General features: G+C 37.5%; 1 protein-coding gene and 1 long non-coding RNA gene across 2 annotated transcripts in view; one reads left to right on the top strand and one right to left on the bottom strand.

The window, feature by feature from the left end:
* LOC122453743 overlaps positions 1-23843 on the bottom strand; it is a 173704-nt gene that overhangs the window by 19104 nt on the left and 130757 nt on the right. The window lies entirely within an intron of this gene.
* SCN9A (sodium voltage-gated channel alpha subunit 9) overlaps positions 1-23843 on the top strand; it is a 164569-nt gene that overhangs the window by 50477 nt on the left and 90249 nt on the right. Inside the window, exon 2 of the mRNA XM_043487903.1 lies at positions 20855-21162. Coding sequence (XP_043343838.1) covers positions 20905-21162 — 258 coding nt within the window. The 5' untranslated portion in view covers positions 20855-20904. The remainder of the gene's footprint in view (positions 1-20854; positions 21163-23843) is intronic.

The following is a 23843-nucleotide window of genomic DNA, read 5'->3' as shown; positions in this document are numbered from 1 at the left end:
GCTCTCCTAGGAAGTTCTGGTTCATAATCATCTGTTCCTGGGTTTAATGCTACCAAGTACTCCATAGACCTCTCATCATTTCTTTAGTTTGCCCTGTGTGTTTTGATGCATCAGTGCCTTGGTTCATTTTGTTCCCTCTGCCGGATCAATAATGATAATAATAGCAATCATCATAGGCATTTATTAAAGTCTTACTGTTTTAGATGCAGTTCTGAGGAACTTATATTTGTTGATTCATTTAATTCTCCATCATCCTTTTCATACTCATCTTACATGTGAGTAAATTGAAATGCCCAATTAAGTTATTTGACCTAGGTAACATAGCTTCTAAGTCTTGAAGTCAGGATTAAAAAGAAGTTATCCTGCCTGGGTTTTACAGTCAGGGTAATTATAAATATCTATTCAACCATGAATTTCTACAGAATTCTGGCTTATCTTTCCTACCCTAGCTCAAACCCACGTCTACATCCTTGTGTTTCTAAAGTACTTTTTCCATTGAAGTAATTATATCCTCCCTTGTATTATGGTAATTTGTACATAAGTCTTTCTTAAAGACTATTATCCTTTAAAAATAGAATTTTTTCTGGTCTGTGTCAAATGGTTCTTTATGTTGATGACTCCGGAGTTACTATTTTCATCCCCACTCATATACTGAGTTCCCAAACTAACATGGCTCACTACTTATTCACCTGTATACTTTGTGTCTCCAGACATCTCAAACACATTATGTGCACACTGGACCCATCATTTTCCTCTCTTCTTTAAGTCTCATCCTCCTAATTTTCTTACCATCGGAAATTATGGGAGCATTTACTTGGTTGTCCAAGTTGGATACCTGAAAGCAATTTTTGATTCTTACCTCATTCCAAGGGTACTACATTTAAGTGTCAGTTTTAACTTTTCATTTGCTCTCAAATATGATCATGCTTCTGCACCTTGATGTGCTACATTTTTGTACTCATTTGCTAGCTGATCTCTATTCTGTAAATTTACCCTCTGCGCTGTGGAAGACATGAGCTTTACTAAATACAGATTTGATCATTTTCCTGCTTAAATTAATTCACAGTCACTGCATCTCCCCTATTCTCCAACCCTCCTTTCTCATCATTATTTTTTCAAGGACATAGTTCCTTTAAAAGGAATGGGAAGAGTGAATATTTCCCAAGTGAAATGGTGTCAATATCTAGGTCTGTAGCTCTGCACAGATATTCTTTATAGTGAGTACTATAATAGGAGTACCAAAGGTTGGGCCAAAGCTAATGATAATGTAGTGATTATAACTGAGAAAAGTGGAGCCATTGTGGATTTATTGACAGTCTACAATGCCCATGAGGAGAAGGAGAACTAAAAACTGAGCCATTTGCTCAGGGTGTTTACAGTGTAAACAACGAGTAGACAATGTAAAAGTCATTTAGAGTCAAATTACCAAGTAAGTTCCTAAGAACCTTGGCCAGTGCTAAATCAGAGGGGCCCATGGATGAAACTGTGGTCTAACCATAGGTTTCTCAACTCAGCAAGATTGACATTTTGGGCCATGTAATTCTTTGTTGTTGGAGGTGTTCCTGTAGGATGGTTAGCAAGCTCCCTAGACTCTTCCCGCTAGATGTTCATGACAAGCACTCCTCCTCTTACTGAGTTATGCATTAATGATAAGAATTGTACTTTTTTGGTGGAGATAATATTAATATAAGTATAATTTGGTGATGTGTGTATGCTCAGTCACTCAGTTGTATCTGACCCTTTGTGACTCCATGGACTGTAGCCTGCCAAGCTCCTTTGTCCATGGAATTTTCCAGGCAAGAATATTGGAATGGGTTGCCATTTCCTACTCCAGGAGATCTTCCCGACCCAGGGATTGTACCCATGTCTCTTGTGTCATTAGCAGGCAGATTCTGGGACACTCATATTTTGGTGGATGTTTACCTAAAGGTGTGTTGTTTATTCAAAGTTGAAGCAAAGTATAAATGAGTCTCTGAGTGTTGACGGTCCTGCCATATTTTACATAATGAGCAACATCTGGTTTATATTGACAGTAAGGGCTTCCCTGGTAGCTCAGTCGGTAAGGAATCTGCCTGCAGTGTAGGAGACCCAGGTTCATTTCCTGGGTCAGGAAGATCCCCTGGAGAAGGAAATGGCAACCCACTCCAGTATTCTTGCCTGGAAAACCACGTGGACAGAGGAACCTGGTGGGCTATAGTCCACAGGGTCGCAAGAATCAGACATGACTTAGCGACGAAACACCATATTGACAGTAATGTAATTGTCATGAAATTATTTTCTTATTTTAAGATTTTGCTCAAACAGAATGATTGGAGGATTTTTGTAGTTTTGTTTGTATTCATTACTTTTCAGTTCTCTTGCATTCTAAAAGCTAGTGGCTCTCTAACAAATACAGTGGAGACAGTCCCACTATTTGAAGCACTGAAATCATACATTCATTCTGAAAAGGTCCCACAAATTCTTGTTGATTTTTTCAATAATTCACTGAGTGATGCCTACTTATTTCCTGTTTATAGTTTTCAGTATCTCTTTACAGTACAATTATGCTGTTTGAAAGCAGAGAAGAAAGTATTATTGAAATACTCCACTGCTTAAAAGAACTTGTTGAATGAAAAAAATCAAGGAAAATGTTATTCCTTAAATACCAAGGCTGTTTTTAAAAGGGAAAACTTTACTTAAGAACAAGTAGGGGGAAATCCATCTTCTAATGAATGATTATTATGGCAGGTGTGATGACTGTATTTTGAAATGGCTCTTATCTCTTGAAGAATTTGATTCTTGCTTATGAATGTTGCTAAACACTCTTCCAGAATGGGGTGACTGGAACCATCTGTAGTCAAAGAAAAAGAGGTTAAAAATTCAAGACAGTGTGTGTTTGTCAGTTGACAACATTTTAAAAAGTCGTAGATCAGGAGAGATGACTTAGTCCTAAAAAATACAAAAGCAAGTTATGTCATGAAAGGTAGTATTATACACTTCAAAGAAATCAGTCATATGACTTCAGAGTCATTGGTCTTATGTACATATGTGCTCAGTATTTCAGCTTGAGAGGCTGATGTTGACCATGTTTTCTCATTAATGAATGTTCAGTGGACAAAAGGATGAAATAAGTGGATATGAACACTGCACCAGATATGTTACAATGTAAATGGAACATAGACTCTAATTGCGAGAAATTTTATATAAGAAAATTCTGCAAAACAGGGAGCTGTTAATGAATGCCAAATCACCAAGGAGATTTAATAAAGATATAGATAATTTAGATACTGATAATTTTAGATACACAATGAATGAAATTTTAAAGTAAGTATGCTCTATGTGTATGTTTTATTTATCTCAAAATGGGCATAAGCAATTCAGTTCAGTTCAGTTCAGTCACTCAGTCGTGTCCGACTCTTTATGACCCCATGGACTGCAGCCCACGAGGCTTCCTTGTCCATCACCAACTCCCAGAGTTTGCTCAAACTAAGGTCCATCGAGTCGGTGATGCCATCCAACCATCTTATCCTCCGTCATCCCCTTCTCCTCCCTCCTTCAATCTTTTCCAGCATCAGGGTCTTTTCCAATGAGTCAGTTCTTTACATCAGGTGGCTATTGGAGTTTCAGCTTCAGCTTCAGTCCTTCCAGTGAATATTCAGGACTAATTTCCTTTAGGATTGACTGGTTGGATCTCTTTGCAGTCCAAGGGACTCTCAAGTCTTCTCCAACACCACAGTTCAAAAGCATCAATTCTTCAGCACTCAGCTTTCTTTTTAGTCCAACTCTCACATCCACAGAGATGGACCTTGGTTGGCAAAGTAATGTGTCTGCTTTTTAATATGCTGTCTAGTTTGGTCATAGCTTTTCTTCCAAGAACCAAGCCTCTTTTAATTTCATGGCTGCAGGCACCATCTGCAGTGATTTTGGAGCCCCCCAAAATAAAGTCTCTCACTGTGTCCATTGTTTCCACTTCTATGTGCCATGAAGTGATGGGACCAGATGCCTTGACTTTGGCTTTTGAATGTTGAGTTTTAATCCAGCGTTTTCACTGTCCTCTTTCACTTTCATCAAGAGACTCTTGTTGTTCTTCACTTTGTGCCATAAGGGTGGTGTCATCTGCATATGTGAGATTATTGATGTTTCTCCTGGCAATCTTGATTCCATCTGTGCTTCATCCAGCCCAACATTTCCCATGATGTACTCTGCATATAAGTTAAATAAGCAAGGTGACAGAATACAGTCTTGATGTACTCCTTTCCTGATTTGGAACCAGTCTGTTGTTCCATGTCTTGTGCTAACTGTTGCTTCTTGACTCACATACATATTTCTCAGGAGGCAGGTAAGGTGGTCTGGTATTCCCATCTCTGAATAATTTTCCACAGTTTGTTGTGATCTACATAGTCAAAGGCTTTGGCGTAATCAATAAAGCAGAAGGTGTTTTTCTGGAACTCTCTTGCTTTTCCTATGATCCAAAGGAATGTTGGCAATTTGATCTCTGGTTCCTCTGCCTTTTCTAAATCCACCTTGAACGTCCCAAAGTTCATGGTACATGTACTGTTGAAGCCTGGCTTGGAGAATTTTGAGCATATTTTTGCTAGCATGTGAGATAAGTGCAATTGTGCAGTAGTTTGAACATTCTTTTGTCATTGCCCTTCTTTGGGATTGGAATGAATACTGACCTTTTCCATAATTGCATAAAAAATTAGAAATGATTTAAATTTAACTGAATGTTGTGATTTTTTTATTTGCTAACTCTGGCAACTCTACCTGAGTAGTGAGTAGGGGAGTATTCCCCTGTTGAGAGAACCACTAATTTAGGCCAAGAACAAATAATATAGCATTCTTATGATTATTTAAAATACTTTATTATTGATCTTTATATTTCTCATAATCACAATATTCCTGTTTGTCCCAGACTTTCCTGAGGATGGAAACTACAAATACTCTACTAAAAATGTAACCTTAAAGGAAAATTTAATTTTGAAGTATTTTAATCACTTAGCAAACCTGCCCTGTCTAAAATTAGCCTGTTCTTTTCATAACCTAGTTTCCACACAGTGAGTCAGAAGTAATTTTCCCTTATTAAGCAAGAATATTAGTTGAAAGCAAGAGAAATAAACATTGGCTCTCTCACACCCAAAGGGGATTTATTGGAAGATTCTGGGTTCTCACACGGTCACTGGACAGCTTTGGGAATCTGGACAAGCTGGATGGGGAAGTGAACAGACCAACAGGAGGGCCAGAAGCTATTTGCAGACTCATCTGGCCAGGACAGGACTGCTGGAGGGTTCTGCCACAATTGGACTTTACTGTAGTTGCACAAAGACTCAAGCACCTAGGAATCCCAACTTGACCTTCCTCCATCTTGGCTTCGCTCAGTCCAGGGTAAAAGTAAAGGGAAAGTTAGTCCATTTGGATAAACTTAGGACATGCGGCCTCACTATTCTAACAAGAGTAGAAAGGAAGGATAATTCACCTTAGATTTTTATGGTAAGAGGTAAAGGCTCAAGTTCCATCACCACTACTCTCAAGGGGACATCCCTGTTTACCCCAGTTAAGATGGAAGATTGGTTGTTGGGTATAAATGTGTATACATATACATATACACACACTTCTCTGCATAGACACATCTGTAATTTCCTTTGAGGTTAAAAAATGAAGCAAATTAATATCTGACTGTGTAAGACTGATCTGTATGTGCAGTCAGTTGGAATAGATATACCTTATATGCCTTCCTTTGCTTGAAGCAAAGGAAGGCATTTTATATCAAGTAGTATGACTTTTCAGTAAAGTATCATTTTATATTTGAATTTAAGTCATCTGGTAGCAATTGGTAACCCCTTCTCTCCAAAGGAGACCTGGAGACCCGGGTTCGATCCCTGGGTCGGGAAGATCCCCTGGAGAAGGAAATGGCAACCCACTCCAGTATTCTTGCCTGGAAAATCCCATGGACTGAGGATCCTGGTAGGCTATAGTCCTTGGGATCGCAAAGAGTCAGACATGACTGAGTGACTTCACTTCACTTCACTTTTCTCCAAAGTAGGGGTTCCCTTGTAACTCAGTCAGTCAAGAATCTGCCTGAAATGCAAGAGATTCAGGTTTGATCCCTGGGTCAGGAAGATCCCTTGGAGAAGGAAATGGCAACCCACTCCAGTGTTCTTGCCTGAAGAATCCCATGGACAAAGGAGCCTGGCTGGCTACCGTCCATGGGGTTGCAAGAGTTGGACATGACTTAATTACTAAACCACCACCACCCCAAAGTAATAGATAATTTGTGGTGCTTTTCTATCTGTGTAGTTGTAATACTGTTGTTCAGAGAATTCCTAAGTGATTTAGAACCCAACTATGCCTACTGTCTAATTTGATAAGTGAACTATGAAATAGTATAATATGAAGAGATAACACAAGTATGAAAGATAACACAGTAAAAGTAGATTATGGTAAAAAGAAGCCGTTAAAATTATTAAACCTTAAGAATTTAAGTTTTAAGTTCTGCTTATGTTTATTTTAGTACTGCTATGCAGCTATCACATCTGTCTTTGAGCAAAGCACACAATACCGAGATTGCATTCCTTGACAGTGATCAAGACAATTAGTCTCACATGCTTCCTGAAAGAGGAAATTTTTATTACGAGTGAGTGCCTTATAAGACTCTCAGGTTCTTCTTGGTAACTTCTATGATGTCTCAAGAGGAAGATAGGCATATATGTCTCTTACGATTTATGTCTTGGTGTCTGATGTGATACAGCATTTAATCTTGACAAAAATTTTTGCTTTGCTGTGTAAATGCCACAGTTATCCTGCCACGGATGGAACCAGATTTGTATAGCCGGGGCATATCTGTCTGTTGCCTTCCTCCAGTGATGCTATCTGGCGGATTCTTTACCACTAGCGCCACCTAGGAAGTCCCTATCAGGTATTCATGTATGAGTAAAATGAAGAACTCTTGAGAGACCTTCTAATTATGATTCAGAAAGCAGCCAACACTTGCCCCACACCTGGTTTAGTTACTGTTTTTCCTCTGTATTCTCCAGATTTCATCCTCCAGCAGCTTTCCCTTTCTTATCTAAATAGTAGAGCTCCTGGTTGACAAATGTGCACTTCCTCTTATCTTTAATTGTTTCACCTTCATCTTCCTTGTTGTTGACAGTTAGGATCTGTATGATCTAGGTATTGCTCTCATGTGCTGAAGCTGGGTGTAGGAAGGATCCACATGTTTCCTTTGGAGCCAAGAGGTAGAGCAGAACTTCCAAACTCATCTGAATTTTTTCACTTCTCATGAAAGAGACCTTGTATCACGACAGTCACACTAGAAGCTTGCCTCTCTCGTCTCCCCTGATGATTACTTCCTCTTTTATCATGGGACTTTGGATTTTATGAATAGAAAATTTGTAAAGGGAATGTCACTGAATATAAGTGAGGATTTTAAAATGCTTTGGTGGTGGGACTTCCCAGGTGGTCCAGTGGTTAAGGATCCGCCTTGCATTGCCGGGGACGCTGGTTCAGTTCCTGGTTGGAGAACTGAGATCCCACGTACTGCAGAGCAGGTGAGCCCACCTGCCATAACTACAGCATCTGCACTGCATGATGCAGCGGAGATCCCACATGCCACAACTGAGATGCAAGTCGGCCAAACGATTTTTTTATTTAATGCTGTGGTGGCAGAAGAGCACTTTGGTTGTAAGAAATGGTTAATTAAGTATATCCCTGATAGCCATAGTTGTCTATTGCCTTGTTTGTTGTTATCAGGTGTTTGTCATTATTATTTAGTTGCTAAGTTGTGTCTCACTCTTTTGAGACCCCATGGACTCTAGGCCACCAGGCTTTTCCATCCATGGGATTTTCCAGAAAGAATACTGGAGTGGGTTGCCATTTCCTTCTCCAGGGGGTCTTCCTGACCCAGGAATCGAACCCACATCTCCTGCCTTGGCATGCAGGTTCTTTACCACTGAGATACCTGGGAAGCTATTGGGTGTTTAGATGTCATTAAAATGAGAATTTTGGAGTCAGATTTCTTTCATCACAGTGTTATCCTACAGTTCCTAAAGTAATACAGATATCGAAACAGAGCCTTTTGTAAGTTAACTGTATCATCAGGCAGATATATAAGAAAGCCTTAATTTAACAACTTAAAAGATATTTGGCATGCTTAACACTACCGAGTGAGTGAAATTGCCCTTGCAGTGTTGTGCAAAGTCGTGTCTGACTCTTTGCTACCCTATGAACTATAGCCTGCCAGGCTCCTCTCTTCATGGGGCTTTCCAAGCAAAAATATGGTAGTGGGTTTGCCATTTCCTTCTCCAGTGGATCTTCCCGACCCAGACCTTATTCTAAAAGAAAATATACATGAATCCCTTATAGATGAATTTTTTAGCCTACTTAGTTATAATGATCTCAAGTATAATTAGGGCTCAGACATTGTGACTCCAGTCAAGTTCTGTGTTTATAAATTGTAAGCTTATTCCTTACCCAAGAGGGCACATTTATAACAATTACCTCCCAAGCATAATAACTTAAAAATTGATCAGCATTTCTAATGGATCTTATATTTATCAAATCTATGCTATCTTTACTGTGTAAAACATTATTTTTATGTATTAGTTATAGCCCATTTTATTTAAAGTAGTTCAGTTTTGTAGATCTATTATCGCAGGTACATTCTAAATAGTAGCAGTGTATTTACTTGATAAAGTCAAATTACTGAGACATTGTTAATGTCACATAATATTAGTATAATTTTACAACTGTGATTTCTTCTTGTTTTAAATGAACTACTGACCTTGTAATTGCTTTATATTTACAGAAAATTTTTACAGATAGTACAGAGTTCCCATGTAAACCATACTCAGTTTACTATATTAATAAATAATTTACATTGTTATGGTATATTTGTTGCAATTATTGAAACCATAATGATACATTATTATTATTAAAGAATGCCTTTACTGTACTTAGATTTCCCTAGGTTTTCCCCACTGTCTTTTTTCTCATCCAAGATCCTGCCCACATTACCAGTATTACATTTAACCATCATGTCTCCTTAGGCAGCTGCAAGGCATGGCAGTTCTTCAGATTTTCTTTGTTTTTGATGACTTTGATGATTTGAAGGAGTACTGGTCAGGCATTTTGTAAAATGTCCCTGACTTGAGCATTTCTGATGTTTTTCTCATGATTTAGATCAAAGTTTTGGGGAGGAAGACTATACAAGTAAAGTACCAATATCATCATATATTAAGTGAGCATATTATCAACATGTTATCACTGTTGATGTGAGGAATGATTTGTCTTAAATTGTTCTTTAAAGTGCTTGTGTATGGATTCCATGGTGCCTTCAGAAAGCTTTAAAAATAATTGGTACTCAGGCTAAAATCTTACCTGTGGGAAAATATCACTACTTGTTTCCAGACAAGTGGTAGTTTCAAAGCAGTTTTTCACTTGACAACAGGAAGCATCAATACAGCATTCTATTTTACTTACTTTTACATTTGTCCACTGTCTTAAATAGTTTAGATGTGACTGAAGTTGATTCAGATTTTGACAGATCTTCAAAATGGTTTATTGAACCTAATTTATTTTTATATAAATTTAAGTTAGCTATAGGTAAAAACTCAGTAAGGAAATATAAAACAGAATCTGAGATTATGAAAGAATTTTGAGCATATAATTATTCTCCTGCTCCTTGAAATGAGTAAGTATATCTTTAATTGTCTAATCACAATGAAAGAAACAGGAAGTTCAAATGGTGCTTTCTTTCTACAAGAAATATTGAAAGCTGTCAAATGAAACTAACTGCTAAAGGATTTCCATAGGAAATATTTTAAGAGAATAATTCTATTTTTAAATGTATATTACATGTGTAAGACAAAATATGCTGATATCATTACACAAGCCCAACTCTCATTAGAAAATTATATGGACAAAATAGATACATATGCTACCTGAACCACAGTAGACTAGAAACTGTCATTAATAAACCAATTGGAAACTGCAGTTTAGAGTCTCAGTATTAGGCACCTGCCATGACGCTAAGGAAACAGGCCGCTGAGACCTTTGTCAGCATAAGATAATGGGCACAGACATTTTCCCCTTTCAGGCATTTTAAGTAAGAACTGGTTTGGGGGTTTACTTCAGTGATTTCTGTGAGAGTCCCAATTTGGATTGTAAGTATCTATAGGACCCCATGCCCTTCTCACTGTCAGAGGTTATTTCTGTGGCAAGGGCTTCACAGGACTCTGAAGATTAAAGGAATCCCCCCAAACAGCTTCCTGATGTCTGCGGCTAATATAGGATGATAAAAATCCAGTTTTTGAAACAGTATGTTCAGAGCCATAGAAAGTACCTAAAGTCCCTAAAACTGTCTAGAGACTGTCATATTTCTTTGCCTGAAGGAAGGGATCATTCTTGTTCTCTGTTCAGAGACTCTATTAATGATACTTAAATGCTTCTTAGACAGTGAACCAAGTGGTAGAATTCATTTCCTTTCGAGTCTGTTCACAAATACAAATTTAAGTTTAAAAAAAAAAAAGAAAAAATCTTAATGATAGTTCTTGAACCACCTAACTTTGTATAAATAAAAGATATCTTGCAAATCTTCATATAAAGTTCAGGGCAAAATAATGGGGATTTACTTAAATGAAACTCAGTAGCAATCTAAATCTCTGAGTAATCAAAATGCCTTACTGTTTAACATTATGTTTTATGAAGTAACCGGTTCTTTTATAAATGATTTGCCATCTTTGGGCTCAGAGAGGTTGCATAACTTTAATATACAAGATCACATACCTAGTTACTGGAAAACCTAGGATTCAAACTTTAGGACTTTTAGCTCCTGAACTTGCACTTGAATCACTTCTCTAAATCAAATCTCTGCTTAGGTTATACACATATATGAGCTATGTTTCATGCTTAAAAGGCTAATCATTTCAGTTCAGTCGTGTCTGACTCTTTGCAGCCCCATAGACGGCAGCACACCAGGCTTCCCTGTCCATCACCAACTCCTGGAGCTTACTCAAACTCAAATCCATCGAGTTGGTGATGCCATCCAACCATCTCATCCTCTGTCGTCCCCTTCTCCTCCCACCTTCAATCTTTCCCAGCATCAGCGTCTTTTCCAATGAGTCGGTTCTTCGCATCAGGTGGCCAAAGTATTACAGGCTAATATATTTCTATAAACTGAAATATCCTCAAGTTGATCATAATTAATAGATCTTAGTTACATATGTATGATGAAATTGACCCCAGCAAGAAATTTAAATGAAAGAATGAGACAAGTTAATAATATTAATGGCACCATTTAAGGTTACTATATGAAAAACTCTCTCCTATGCTCTTTATATACACTTAACCATCCCAATCCTAACCACCCTTTTAGGCAGTGATTATTAACCCCATTTTCAAACTAGGAACCTGAGGCTCAGAGAAGTTAAGTCATATGTACGGAGTCAATAGCTGTAAAACATAGAATGTGGATTGTGATAGAAAAGGTCAAGATAAAATGATCTGTGAGCTACTGAAACCAGTTCAGATTTTCCTGTATTGAGTGCAAGTACACCTCATGAAAACTTTTGCCCATTTTATATTTTACATTTTGGAAATTGAGCCATACTTTCAATGTCTTACAGAAACTCAAATTTGAAAGGAAACTGGAGAAACTTATATAAAGTGAAAAATTATTTTTTTAAAAGTGTTCACATTCATAAATAGCATTCATAAATTACCACGTACCTTGAGTTTTAAGGGCTTCCCTGGTGGCTCAGATGGTAGAGAATCTGCCTGCAGTGCAGGAGACCTGGGTTTGATCCCTAGGTCGGGAAAATCCCCTGGAAAAGGGAGTGACTACCCACTCCAGTATTCTTGCCTGGAGAATTCCATGGACAGAGGAGCCTGGCAGACTACAGTTCCATGGAGTCATAAAGAGTCGGACATGACTGAACAACTAGTACTTTAGTTCTTAAGCTGATAAACATGCTTCTTTTAATATCTTCTTTTTTTTTTTTTTGCAGTGTTGTCATTTATTCCTGAAAGTTGAAGATCAGCTTTTTTTTAACTGAAGAATAATTGGCATATAACATTGTAACTAATTTCAGATATACAGCATAATAATTTGATATTTGTATACATTGTGAAATGATCGCCACAGTAAGTCTAGATACTATCTGTCATGCATAGTTAAATTTTTTTTTCTTGTGATGAACACTTTTAAAGTTTATTTTCTCAGCAGCTTTCAAACCTGTAATACAGTATTATTAACCATAGTCACCATGGAAGAACAGCTTTTTAAAAGACATACTTGGAAAGGCTAAAGGTAACTCTTGGTATTTTTTTTTTTTTTTTTTTAAGCAGTAATAGCTATTCCTCTCCATGCCTATTGCTTAGCAAACATTATCTGAGCTCACGTGAGAGCCCATGGATTTGAAGGATGAGTGAGTGTGGGGGACACTCCCAGGAGGTGCATTGCTTACCTCAAATGAAAATGGAGAGAATAAAGGATACAAAACTGAAATTTGCAGGCTTAATAGTGATGAAGGGATATGAGTAATACCATGTGTGGTTTAATAGCCAAGTCATGACCAACTCTTTGTGATCCCTTGGGCTGCAACCTGCCAGGCTTTCCTGGCCATGGAATTTCCCAGGCAAGAATACTAGAGTGGGTTGCCATTTCCTTCTCCAGGGGCTCTTCCTGACCCAGGGATTGAACCCACGTCTCCTGTATTGCTGGTGGATTCTTTACCAGCAGAGCTACAGGGAATACAGCATGAGTGATGCTAAAATGTTGAGGATTAAAAATAAAAACTAATATGGCAAAGAACTTGCTTTGCTTTTTTATTATCTTGGACTTTGTAGCTAGAAGGGAGCTGAGGGATTTAGGGTATTTTTGTTAGTCTTTCTCCTTTTTCCCCAATTACAGTCTCCTTTCCTGTTCAGTTTGTCTGTTATCTTCCTTCTCTTGCTCAACCTCTTTCATTTCCTCCTTTCCCCACCTCATTCCAAAAACTTCTTTCTTTAATGAGCATGATATAGATTCAGAGTTCAAAAACGTGTTGTTTTTATCGATGGAATGTATGTTTATCCTTTCAGTTTTAACATGGAGACTTCAAATTTTCATATTTTACTTCCCACTCCCTACTTTTCAAATAAAGCAGAACCCAAAAATTTTTGTGTGGTTTCAATTGCATTTGTTTTCTCTATTAAATAATGAAACCTGGTCATTAATTTACAGTGTTCGTCTGATTTTTTATAAAAATGTATGCAGTTTGTGGCTGTGTGGGTTTCCTCTAGCTGTGATGAGCAGGGGCTGCTCTCCAGCTGAGGTGGGCAGGCTTCTCATTGTGGTGGCTTCTTGTTGCAGAGCAGAGGCTCTAGGGTGCACAGGCTTCCCTAGTTGCAGCAGGTGGGCCCAGGACTTGTGGCTCCTGGGCGCTGGAGCACAGGCTCAGTAGTTGCAGCACACAGGCTTAGTTGCTCTGCAACATGTGGGATCTTCCTGGACCAGGGATTGAACCAGTGTTTCCTGTGTTGGCAGGTGGATTCTTTACCACTGAGCCACCAGGGAAGCCCCAGTCTGATGTTTTGATTTAGTGCATTTGTTGCTTTAAAAAAATGGTTCTTAAAAGAAGTCACGTCAATATTTTATGATTTTTATAAAGTTGATAAGCTTAAACCCTCCCTGAAAAGTTTTATCTCAGCATTACTTGGATAAACCCTGACAGCTGTATTTTTTTAAGTTATACACGTGATTCTTTTATATACTTATGTTGAGAATGGAGTATACCCTCATTCTGACATAAATATTTTCTGGTAGCTATAGGGAAAGTACTTACTATTTTGAAATAGTGGTATTTAAGAAAATGATAGGAAATAAGACTCATTAATTTCATATTATAGATTCTTGATATTGTTCTCTATCCTCTCAAATTTCTCTGGGAATGCTAATTTTAAACCCTTAATATTCCCCTATGTTTGCTTTTCCATTTCTTCTGGAGTTAAGAGTTTGATCTGTACATCTTAGTCCTTCAATTTCATGTTTGGTAGTTTTGATTACCGGTTTACCCTTAGTTATCTATTAGTAGTTATAAATAAAAGGTTGTGATGTTGGTCAGGGTTTCTTCTGCCTTTATGTAGGCCTGTTTTCCAAATAAGTACTCCCTTGAAAAGGCAGGATGAGTGCAAGCTATCTGTATGTATCTGATGAGTTGATAGACTGGCTTCATTTTAGGAAACATGGGCAAGAAGAAGAATCCATCTTGCCCCAGACTCCACTCGGCTTTCACCTAAAATGAATATGGACATCCCAGAGGTCTTATCTCAGTTAATCCAGAGATTAACGTTTTGGTTTTAGCCTCAGGATGAATTCTGCTGCCTTATACAGGAGTATAGAAGGAATTGTGGGATAGCAAACTGCAAGTTGTTAAATTGATAATTCTTGGTTAGTCAAGGGTTTGACTAACCAAAACTTGGTTTGTGACATACTTGCTTGTGTACCAACTCTATGACTTCTGTGCTAGAAAGAAGTATTTCTTTCTTGAGCATTCTCAGATGAGTGTTTTAGGCCTTGCCTTCTCCTCTTATCTCCTCTCTAGGGTAATCCCATCTGCTATCTCTCTGAAAGTGAAGTCCCTCCGCGTCTGACTCTTTGCGACCCCAGGGACTGTAGCCAGCCAGGCTCCTCTGTCCATGGGATTTTCTAGGCAAGGATATCGGAGTGGGTTGCCATTTCCTTCTGTAAGAGATCTTCCTGACCCAGGGATTGAACCTGGTTCTCCCGCATTGTAGGCAGAGCTTTACCGTCTGAGCCACCAGGGGAGTCTGTCTATATCTCTATCACTATCTATCGCTATCTCTTTAGTTTTGTGAAAACTCTTTAGTGTCTTTTTTTGGTTTTCAGTGATGTCATAAAACCGTTGGTTCCCTACTGTGCATCTTTGTTTTCAATGCAGTGGGGATTTAGAAGCCAAAGAGTGATAAACACATGGAATAAGACCATTGTCGTGAACTGGAAGCGGACATTGCTTTGACTGGAAAGATGCAGAAGATAAAAATAGGCAGATTGTAGATGCATACATATATAGGTAATAGCTCGAAAATAAGAGAGTTCTGAAAATACTTTCATCGATATTAATACATGAAAATATGGTATTTTCAAATTATAAACTTAAAAAGAAAGAATAAATATTGGCTAATTTTATTAACTGTCTTGTTGCTGGTTAGTCACTAAGTCATGTTTGACTCTTTTGAGACCCAATGGACTGTAGCCTGCCAGGCCCCTCTGTCCTTGGGATTTCCCAGGCAAGAGTACTAGACTTGGGTTGCCATTTCCTTCTCCAGAGGATCTTCCTGACCCAAGGATTGAACCCATGTCTCTTGCATTGGCAGGTGGAATCTATACCGCTGAGCCACCAGAGGTCAAATAAATTTCAGTGCTTCTTTTTTAAGTACATGTTTTTGGTTGAATCTGTGGATGTGGAACTGCAGCTATAGAGGGCCAGCTGCATAGTTATGTGCAGACTTTTTACTGTACTGTTAGTGCCTCTAACCTCTTGTGCTGTTCTGGGGTTACTTGTATGTAGGAATAGAATTACTGGTTCATTTGGCAACTCTTGGGCTTCCCTCGTGGCTCAGCTGGTAAAGAATCCGCCTGCAACGTGGGAGACCTGGGTTTGAACCTGGATTGGGAAGATCCCCTGGAGAAGGAAACGGCTACCCACTGCAGTATTCTGGCCTGGAGAATTCCATGGGCTGTATAGTCTATGGAATCGCAAACAGTCAGACACAATTGAGTGACTTTCACTTCACTTCACTTTTCATAAAAGAGTATGATATTTTTATTGTTAAAATTTGAAAAAAATATAAATAAATTAGTAAATATCTCCTAATCCTTCAGCTAGCATTCATTAAATATACAGTACATTTAATTTCATACTTTCAATGCATTTTTAAAAAGTAAGTAAAAAATAAGTACATGTTTTTGTTTGTGTACCCTATATTCTGTTATTTTTATAAGATTTGTAAAATTTATTAAATAGTCTTTAAAAGCACTCTTTAGATGCCACTCAGTTTCCTATTATATGTTCATTTTTTCATTTAATGAAACCCTGACAGACTTTTGGATAGGTTACACTTTTTCAATATTATAAAAACATTGCAGTAAATATCTTCATAAATGTTTAAAGACATCTGAGATTATTGCTTTTGGTTACATTCCTAGAAGGAAAGTTATTTGGCAATAAAAATGAATCAACATATTTAAGGCTTTTGATAGATATTACAAAATTACCCTCAAAAATTTGTACACATTATGTTTTCCCATCATCCAGATAGGGGGCTGTGATTTCCCCTCTACCCACCAAACTAGAGGATGATTATGGAATCTGACCCAAAGCTCTTCAACTTACTTTTTTCAAGACCCTCATGTTAAGCAAGTGCTTAGCGTCTTCCTTCAATTTAGCTTGAGGAAAGTATCTCCAATTGTGGTACCACTGACTTGAATCACCCACCACCCTCACTGTTTGCATATACTTTAGTGATTTGTAAACTGTATAATGAGAATGTGCATGAATAGAGAGTGAGGACAAGAAAAACAGGGAAAAAGAAAATAACAATATTGGAAGAGTATTGGATATCTGAGTTCATGACATCTACTTACTGGAATTTCTGTCAAATAATTCTTGAAAGATGTGACATCTCCATTTGAATGTAAGATATACAAAAATACCAGTTCTTCAGCCATCTCTTCTCCCAGGAGATCAAGTATGTGTACACTTAAAGTCAATCAGGACAAGTAACCCCTGTTTACCTTTATGATTTCGAGAAGTGTTGAGGAATCTCCTAAACCCAAATGGCAACTGCATTCACCACCTTGTTTCTCAGAGAGATATAGTACAGTTTCCAAAAGGCTATTAACTTCTGGAATCAAGTGATTTGTGACCACAGTTTAATAAATTGTACCAGGCTTGGCCTTCAAGTGCTAAAACTAAATCATAGCTTCTCCTAAACTAATCTTACACCAAAAGCAATTCTGTGTTTATACTGAGACCATAGAGACTTATGCAGAGATTGGTGTTGAACATGTGCATTTGTTTCCATTTTCTAAACCTCTTTTCTTGACGTAGGACAGTTTTCATGAATTTCATGATTCAGGTTTCTTAGAAATTGTTTATAAAAGTTTTATGGGGGTATAGCTTACATATCATAAAAATCATCCTTTAAAGTGTAAATTCAGTGATTTATAGCATAGTTACAGAGTTGCACAATCATTGCATTACCTAATTTTAGAACTTTTTTTATCTCTCTGAGAAACTTCATTCCTATTAACCATTAACCCCATAACCATTAATGGTCATTTCTCACTATTCCCTCCCGCTAGCCTCTGGCAACAATAATGTTCTTTTGGTCTCTGAGGATGTGACTATTCTGAACATTTCATACGGATGGAACCATCCAGCCTGTGGCCTTTTGGATCTGGCTACCTTCATATGGTTTTCAGGGTTCATCTGTGTTGTAACATGTGTTCATATTTTACTAATTTTTATTTTCATGTAATATTTCATTATGTGGATGCACTTCATTTTGTCAGTTGACAGACATTTGGATTGTTTCCACTATTTGGCTATTAAGAATAATGCTGCTATGCACATTCATCTACAAGCTTTATGGAGATATGTTTTCAATTCTTTTGAGTACTTACCTAGTAGTGAAATGATGAGTCATAATTCATTCTCTCATGAGTCACCCTGGCCTGCTTTTGAATGTGCACATTGTGATATTTCTTATCTTTCACTACTTTCTTAAAAAAAAAAAATCATCTCAGCTTTAGTTTCCATCAAAATAAATGTTTCTTCTTACTGGTTTGAATTTATAGAAACAATGGAGTAAATGAATGCACACATGCTAAGTCGCTTCAGTCATGTCCAACTCTTTGCAGTCCTTTGGACTGTAGCCCACCAGGCTCCTCTGTCCATGGGATTCTCCAGGCAAGAATACTGGAGTGGGTTGCCATGCCCTCTTCCAGGGGATATTCCCAACCCAGGGACTGAACCCACATCTCTTACAACTCCTGCATTGGCAGGTGGGTTCTTTACCACCAGCACCCCTGAGAAGTCCAATGAAGTAAATAATCTTAGTCAAATACTTTAAAACCCAGGAAAGCCAGCAAACATGTAGTCATTAACTCTTCAAATTTTGTTCAAAAGCAGTATTATTAGCTGCTTGTGGCCAGCAGAATAGACTGACTTTGTTCTTTTCCATAATTATAAAATTCCATAATTCTGAATCCAGGTAGAGATATGTTCTTATTTCTAACTTTGCCATTGCATGGCTTTCAACATGTTCTTTCCCGTGAATGATTGCTATATACCTGCTATTTATAAGAGGGTTTTAGTTTTGCATATTTGGAGAGGATACTAAAAGAGTTCTGAATTTGTCAGAAATGTTTGAAATTTTGTTCTTAAACCAGAGAATTCACTACTTTCTCTTACATATGGTCCCCTCTCTCCTGATACATGCCTAATTTCTCTATCTTTGTTTCTACTTTCAAGATATAAAAAAAGAATGTGAGTTAAACTAATTGTATTCTCCTAGAAGGAAATGGTCCAGTACTCTTGCCTGGAAAATCCCATGGACAGAGAAGCCTGGTAGGCTACAGTCCGTGGGGTCACAAAGAGTCGGACACGACTAAGTGACTTTACTTTACTTTACTATGGTCAAACCAGGTTTTTCTGTATGCTTTGGTTCAATTGGTATTCCTTTTTAGAACTTTCATAAACACAGAAACTGTTTCCTCCTTACTGTCACAGCTCTATATATCTGGTATAGAAACATGCCCAGGTTAACTATTTGGTAAAAATATTTTAACAGAGTTAAAAAGAAATGTGTTAAGACATTGCCATGGCAAGACCCAGATTCAAGTGTGTGGTGGTTTAGTTGCTAAGTTGTATCCAACTCTTGCGACCTCATGGACTGTAGCCTGCCAGGGGATCTTCCCAACCCAGGAATCAAACCCAGGTCTCCTGCATTGCAGGCATATTTTTTCCCAACTGAGCTGTGTGATAAAACATAAAAATATTATTTTTCAGAAAAGCTAAATTTGCTTTATAAGTTTTTACATAAATTTACACTGCAAAATGATTGCTTTTATGTTGTTTTTAAACTGGTTTTCCACCTTTAAAAAATGGATAGAATTCTGATAAGGGCTTCCTTGGTGGCTCAGAGAGTAAAGAATCTGCCTGCCATTCAGGAGACCCAGGCTGGATCCCTGGGTCAGGAAGATCCCTGTGGAAGGGAATGGCAACCCACTCCAGTATTCTTGCCTGGAGAATTCCATGGACAGCGGAGACTGGTGGGCTACAGTCGGTGGTGTTGCAAACAATTGGACACGACTGAGTGATTAACACTACTACTTACTGATAAGGGTTGTTATTCTTATACTGTGCTCAAGTAGCTAAGGGAAAGAGTCATCCATTTTGCTATAAACATAACTAGAGTTGATTTTGTTTAACATGGGAAGAGGAGAAATCTGTAAAAGAAAGAATAATTAGTTTCAGCTTCCTTTCACTTCTTTTTCTGAATCTATATAACCTGTGTTGTCACAATTGTGATTTGCTTAATATTTTATATTTCACAGTGGAAAATAAAAGAGCAGACCGTGGCTTCTCTTAGCTCATCCTCCCTCTGTGTATCAAGATATCACTTAATGCACAGTCTTTCAAGCTGTTCACAGCAGGTTGACATACTAGAAGTTGGTGTATCCCAACTCTCAGGCAATCCTAATGCAGAAGGACTCATTTAAGTTACCTTGACTCAATGAAATAATGCGCTTATCATTTTTAAAATAAGAACTGTTAATTTTATGCTTTTTTATTTCTAAAATTCCAAAATAATTCCAAAATAATAATATATAATTAAACAATTTTTCTTTCCTGTACTTTTTGTGTTTTGTGTATACATGTAAGTCAATTAAGGAAGTCATAATTTGAGTGCCTATCATGTTGTTTTTTTTTTTAACTTTAAAAATTGAATCTATCCCAAACATTTCCAAAATTCCTTTTATCTTCATTGTTCTTCTAAAGCATTTCCCTAAATTGTTTTTAATTTAAAAGGAAAAAAATGTTTTCTAATTTGTAAAATGGCATGTATTTATTGTGTGTGTGTGTATGTGTGTGTTAGTCACGCAGTGGTGTCTGACTCTTTCGAATCCCATGGACTGTAGCCCGCCAGGCCCCTCTATGCATGAAATTCTTCAGGCAAGAATACTGGAGTGGGTTGCCATTCCCTTCTCCAGGGAATCTTCTTGACCTAGGGATCGAACCCAGTCTCCTACATTGTAGGCAGATTCTTTACCATCTGAGCTACCAGGGAAGCCCATGTATTTATTGTAAGAAAATCTGAATGTGTAAAATAGAGTAAAACAATCTTCCACCACTTCAATTTATAGAAATGAGTTTCTTTAAGAGAGAGAAGCAGAGACTGTGAGTATGTCAGACAGAATAGGATCAGGTTATGCAGAAAGAGGAGAACTGGAGAATGGTGCTGTCCGAAGCCCTGTCATAAAGATTTTTAAACAAGGAAAGTTGAATTGCACTAAGAGTAAGCACAGATGAAAAGTAAAGCGAATTAAGCGTTTTTAATTAAGTTGTCACTAAGATCCGTGAAGTACTAAGTTCAAATTCTTAAATAAAGTTCATTAGAGGGCATGGAAAATAAGTCATGTACATGATAGTCACGTAGTAAGTACTCATTCAACATGATGGTAATTATGTGAACACATGACTTCTTGCAATTGAAACCAGAATCTGTTTTTTATTATTACTATAATTCTTCTTATTTGTTAAGTGTCATTCTTAACTGGCAAACAGTTAAGGCTTTCTTTGTTTCTCCTTAGGCCTCTTATGTAAGGAGTTGAAGGGGAAATAAAACATACAGGATGAAAAGATGGCAATGTTGCCTCCCCCGGGACCTCAGAGCTTTGTCTTCTTCACAAAACAGTCTCTTGCCCTCATTGAACAACGTATTGCTGAAGGAAAAGCAAAGGAACCCAAAGAAGAAAAGAAAGATGATGACGAAGAAGGGCCAAAGCCAAGCAGTGACTTGGAAGCCGGCAAACAGCTGCCCTTCATCTATGGGGACATTCCTCCGGGCATGGTGTCAGAGCCCCTGGAGGACTTGGACCCTTACTATGCAGACAAAAAAGTGAGTTTATTGTACCTGCAATGGTGCGGTCTCTCTTTACCTCTTATACAAACAGGTACTGAGATTAAGAGGAATTTAGTGAAAAACTATATCATGAAAACATGTTTAGTTAAAATGCATATGTAGGATATTTCAGAATATGTACTTTTTCTAATTTTTTATCAAAACTGATTCTGTCACTGGCATACTATTTTGATTTTTTTTTAATTTAATAGTGTTCAGTATCATGTTCTGCCCTTTAGACATGACATAAGTGCATCCTCATAGAAATAAAATAACTGTCAATGTGAGAAGTAAAACGTGGGTATACGTCCAGAATGCATTTGCATAGAGGTGTCAGTTGAATCTTTGGGAATATATAAAATCACTTAACTAATTATGGGGTTTCGAGAGCCACTCATTTAGAGGGTTGGAGAGAATGGAGAATCTGAGATGGTCAGAGAGGTAAGACATAAATCAGAAAATTTTCTACTATTAAAAAAAAAAAAGGAAAGAGAATATCCCATAAAATTACTCAGGAAGCTGAGGCTAGATAAAGACTACTGGAATGAACAAGGAGGATGAGTTGGTAACTTTTTTGCCAGCAGTTTATGTTAGTTGATGGAAATCAAAGCAAGAGAGTGGTAACTCTACTCAAAACTCTATAATGACCTATATGGGAAAAGAATCTTAAAAAAAAAAGAGGATATATGTATAATTGATTCACTCTGCTGTATTCCTGAAACTAACACAACATTGTAATTAACTATACTCCATTCATTTTTTTTAAAAAAAAGCAAGATAGTGGTGGACAGAAAGTGAAAAGAGGTAGTGTGGGTGCCAGTTGATGCATGCTGAGAAATTTGAGAAATTTCCATCAGAAAGATGGTCACTTAAGGCAACAGAAATTGAAAGCTTTTTTTTTTTTAAATAATGAAACGTTGCAGTTACAATTTTTTTAGTATTTATTTTTGGCTGTGCTAGGCCTTCCTTGCTGTGTGCAGGCTTTCTCTCACTGTGGCGAGCAAGGGCTAGTCTATAGTTGTAGTGTGTGGGCTTCTCTTGTAGAACATGGGCTTCAGTAGTTGTGGCACGCAGGCTTAGTTGTCCCATGACATGTGGACTCTCCAGACCAGGTATCAAACTCCTGTCCCCTTGCATTGGTAGGCATATTCTCAACCACTGGACCATGAGGGAAGGCCCTTGAAAACCTTTTTTATGTAGGGTATAAATAGCATGTTTAAAAGTGGAGAAAAATTATTCCCAGAGAGGAAAATACAGAAGGTTGAGTAAAGCAGTTAGTTGCTGATGTTAACAGACAAGGGATAAACCAAAAGTCGGCTTGCATTTGCATTAGAAAACTGCAGAAAAGTGGAGAGAAGCCTTACTGTGTGAGCTTTGTAGGGCAAATAGGATGAATTTAAGATAAGATATGTTGAAGTAAATGTAGGCACATCTGAGGAAATGCATGTTAAATAGTGTCAATATTTTCCATACTGTAGGGGTGGAAGTTGTCCTTTGAGAGTCAATCTTGGGAATAGCAGATCTGCGAGTATTAATTGCATTAAGGAAATGGGAGAGTTTGAAATAACTGCTGTAAAGATAATTCTACCAAGAAAATGAGAAGGAGGTTACCATCATTTTTGAGACAGTAGCAGATACAACCAGATTGAACTTGACAAAGAGGAGACAGTACAGGATAAAATCAGCAGGTTCCCTAACTTTCTCCCAACAATACTTTGCTACACAACACCTGCAGACTAACTGTCAAGAGGTCAAGAAAGGCAGGGTAAAGTCCATTTAAAAGTTATTTTGATTTAAGATATAAATAAAAGGTCACATTTCTTGATAAGATAGCTAGCAGATAAAATAAGGAAAAGTGAAATGTCTTGTGAAATAGAAAACATGATGAACTTAATTTTGATGGTGTAAACACATCTACTTCAGGGAGAGTTGCTATGAATAACAATACGTAATTTTTTGCTTCATATTAAAATCAGAATCTCAACAAACTGACAGCGTGTCAAGAGTAAGCAGAACACCTGAGAAGCCTTTGAGATAATTCTCAGCATTCTTATTAACCCATCAGTAGTCCGACACAGGAAAAAAGAGAGCTAGCATGTTTTCAGGGTCTCTGTGACCGACAGTGGATTTTTCATACAAATTAGCAACATATTCACCACAACCTGGAGAGATAGGAATTAATAAAGGATTCGAGGAAATTAATTAACTCACAGAATGTTACATAAGCACTCGTAAATTCTGTCCTAGATTTTTTAGTTCAAGTTGATTTGACTCCCCACTGAGATGTAGAGCGTCTCTTAGTTAAGTTTTGTTTTTGTTGTATAGCAACTACTGTGCTCACAACTTTACAAAAATGAATGGAATAATGAATGGATAAATAATGAAATAGGCAAAATTAAAAATACTTTCTCATTTTACTTATATTACTTCATCCTGAAAAATGTCTGGCTCCTGCATCTCCCATTTCCAGAGGGGGCCTGGATGTAATTTAACCAGCCTCCCTTAAGGAGGAAAAAATCTTTCTGGAGTAAATCCCAATTCAGAGACATAAACTAATATTGGCTTAAAGTGACTCGGGAGGTAAGAAGAAAATGTTTGCATTTGGAGGATGAAAAATGGAATCATTTTAGCTCTGGGATAGACTAATGTAATAGAGAATATTTGGGGTGGGACTCCAA

This window comes from Cervus canadensis, chromosome 15, assembly GCF_019320065.1.
Source record: "Cervus canadensis isolate Bull #8, Minnesota chromosome 15, ASM1932006v1, whole genome shotgun sequence".
Classification (NCBI taxonomy): Eukaryota; Metazoa; Chordata; class Mammalia; order Artiodactyla; family Cervidae; genus Cervus; species Cervus canadensis.
This window is presented reverse-complemented; position numbering and strand designations above follow the sequence as displayed.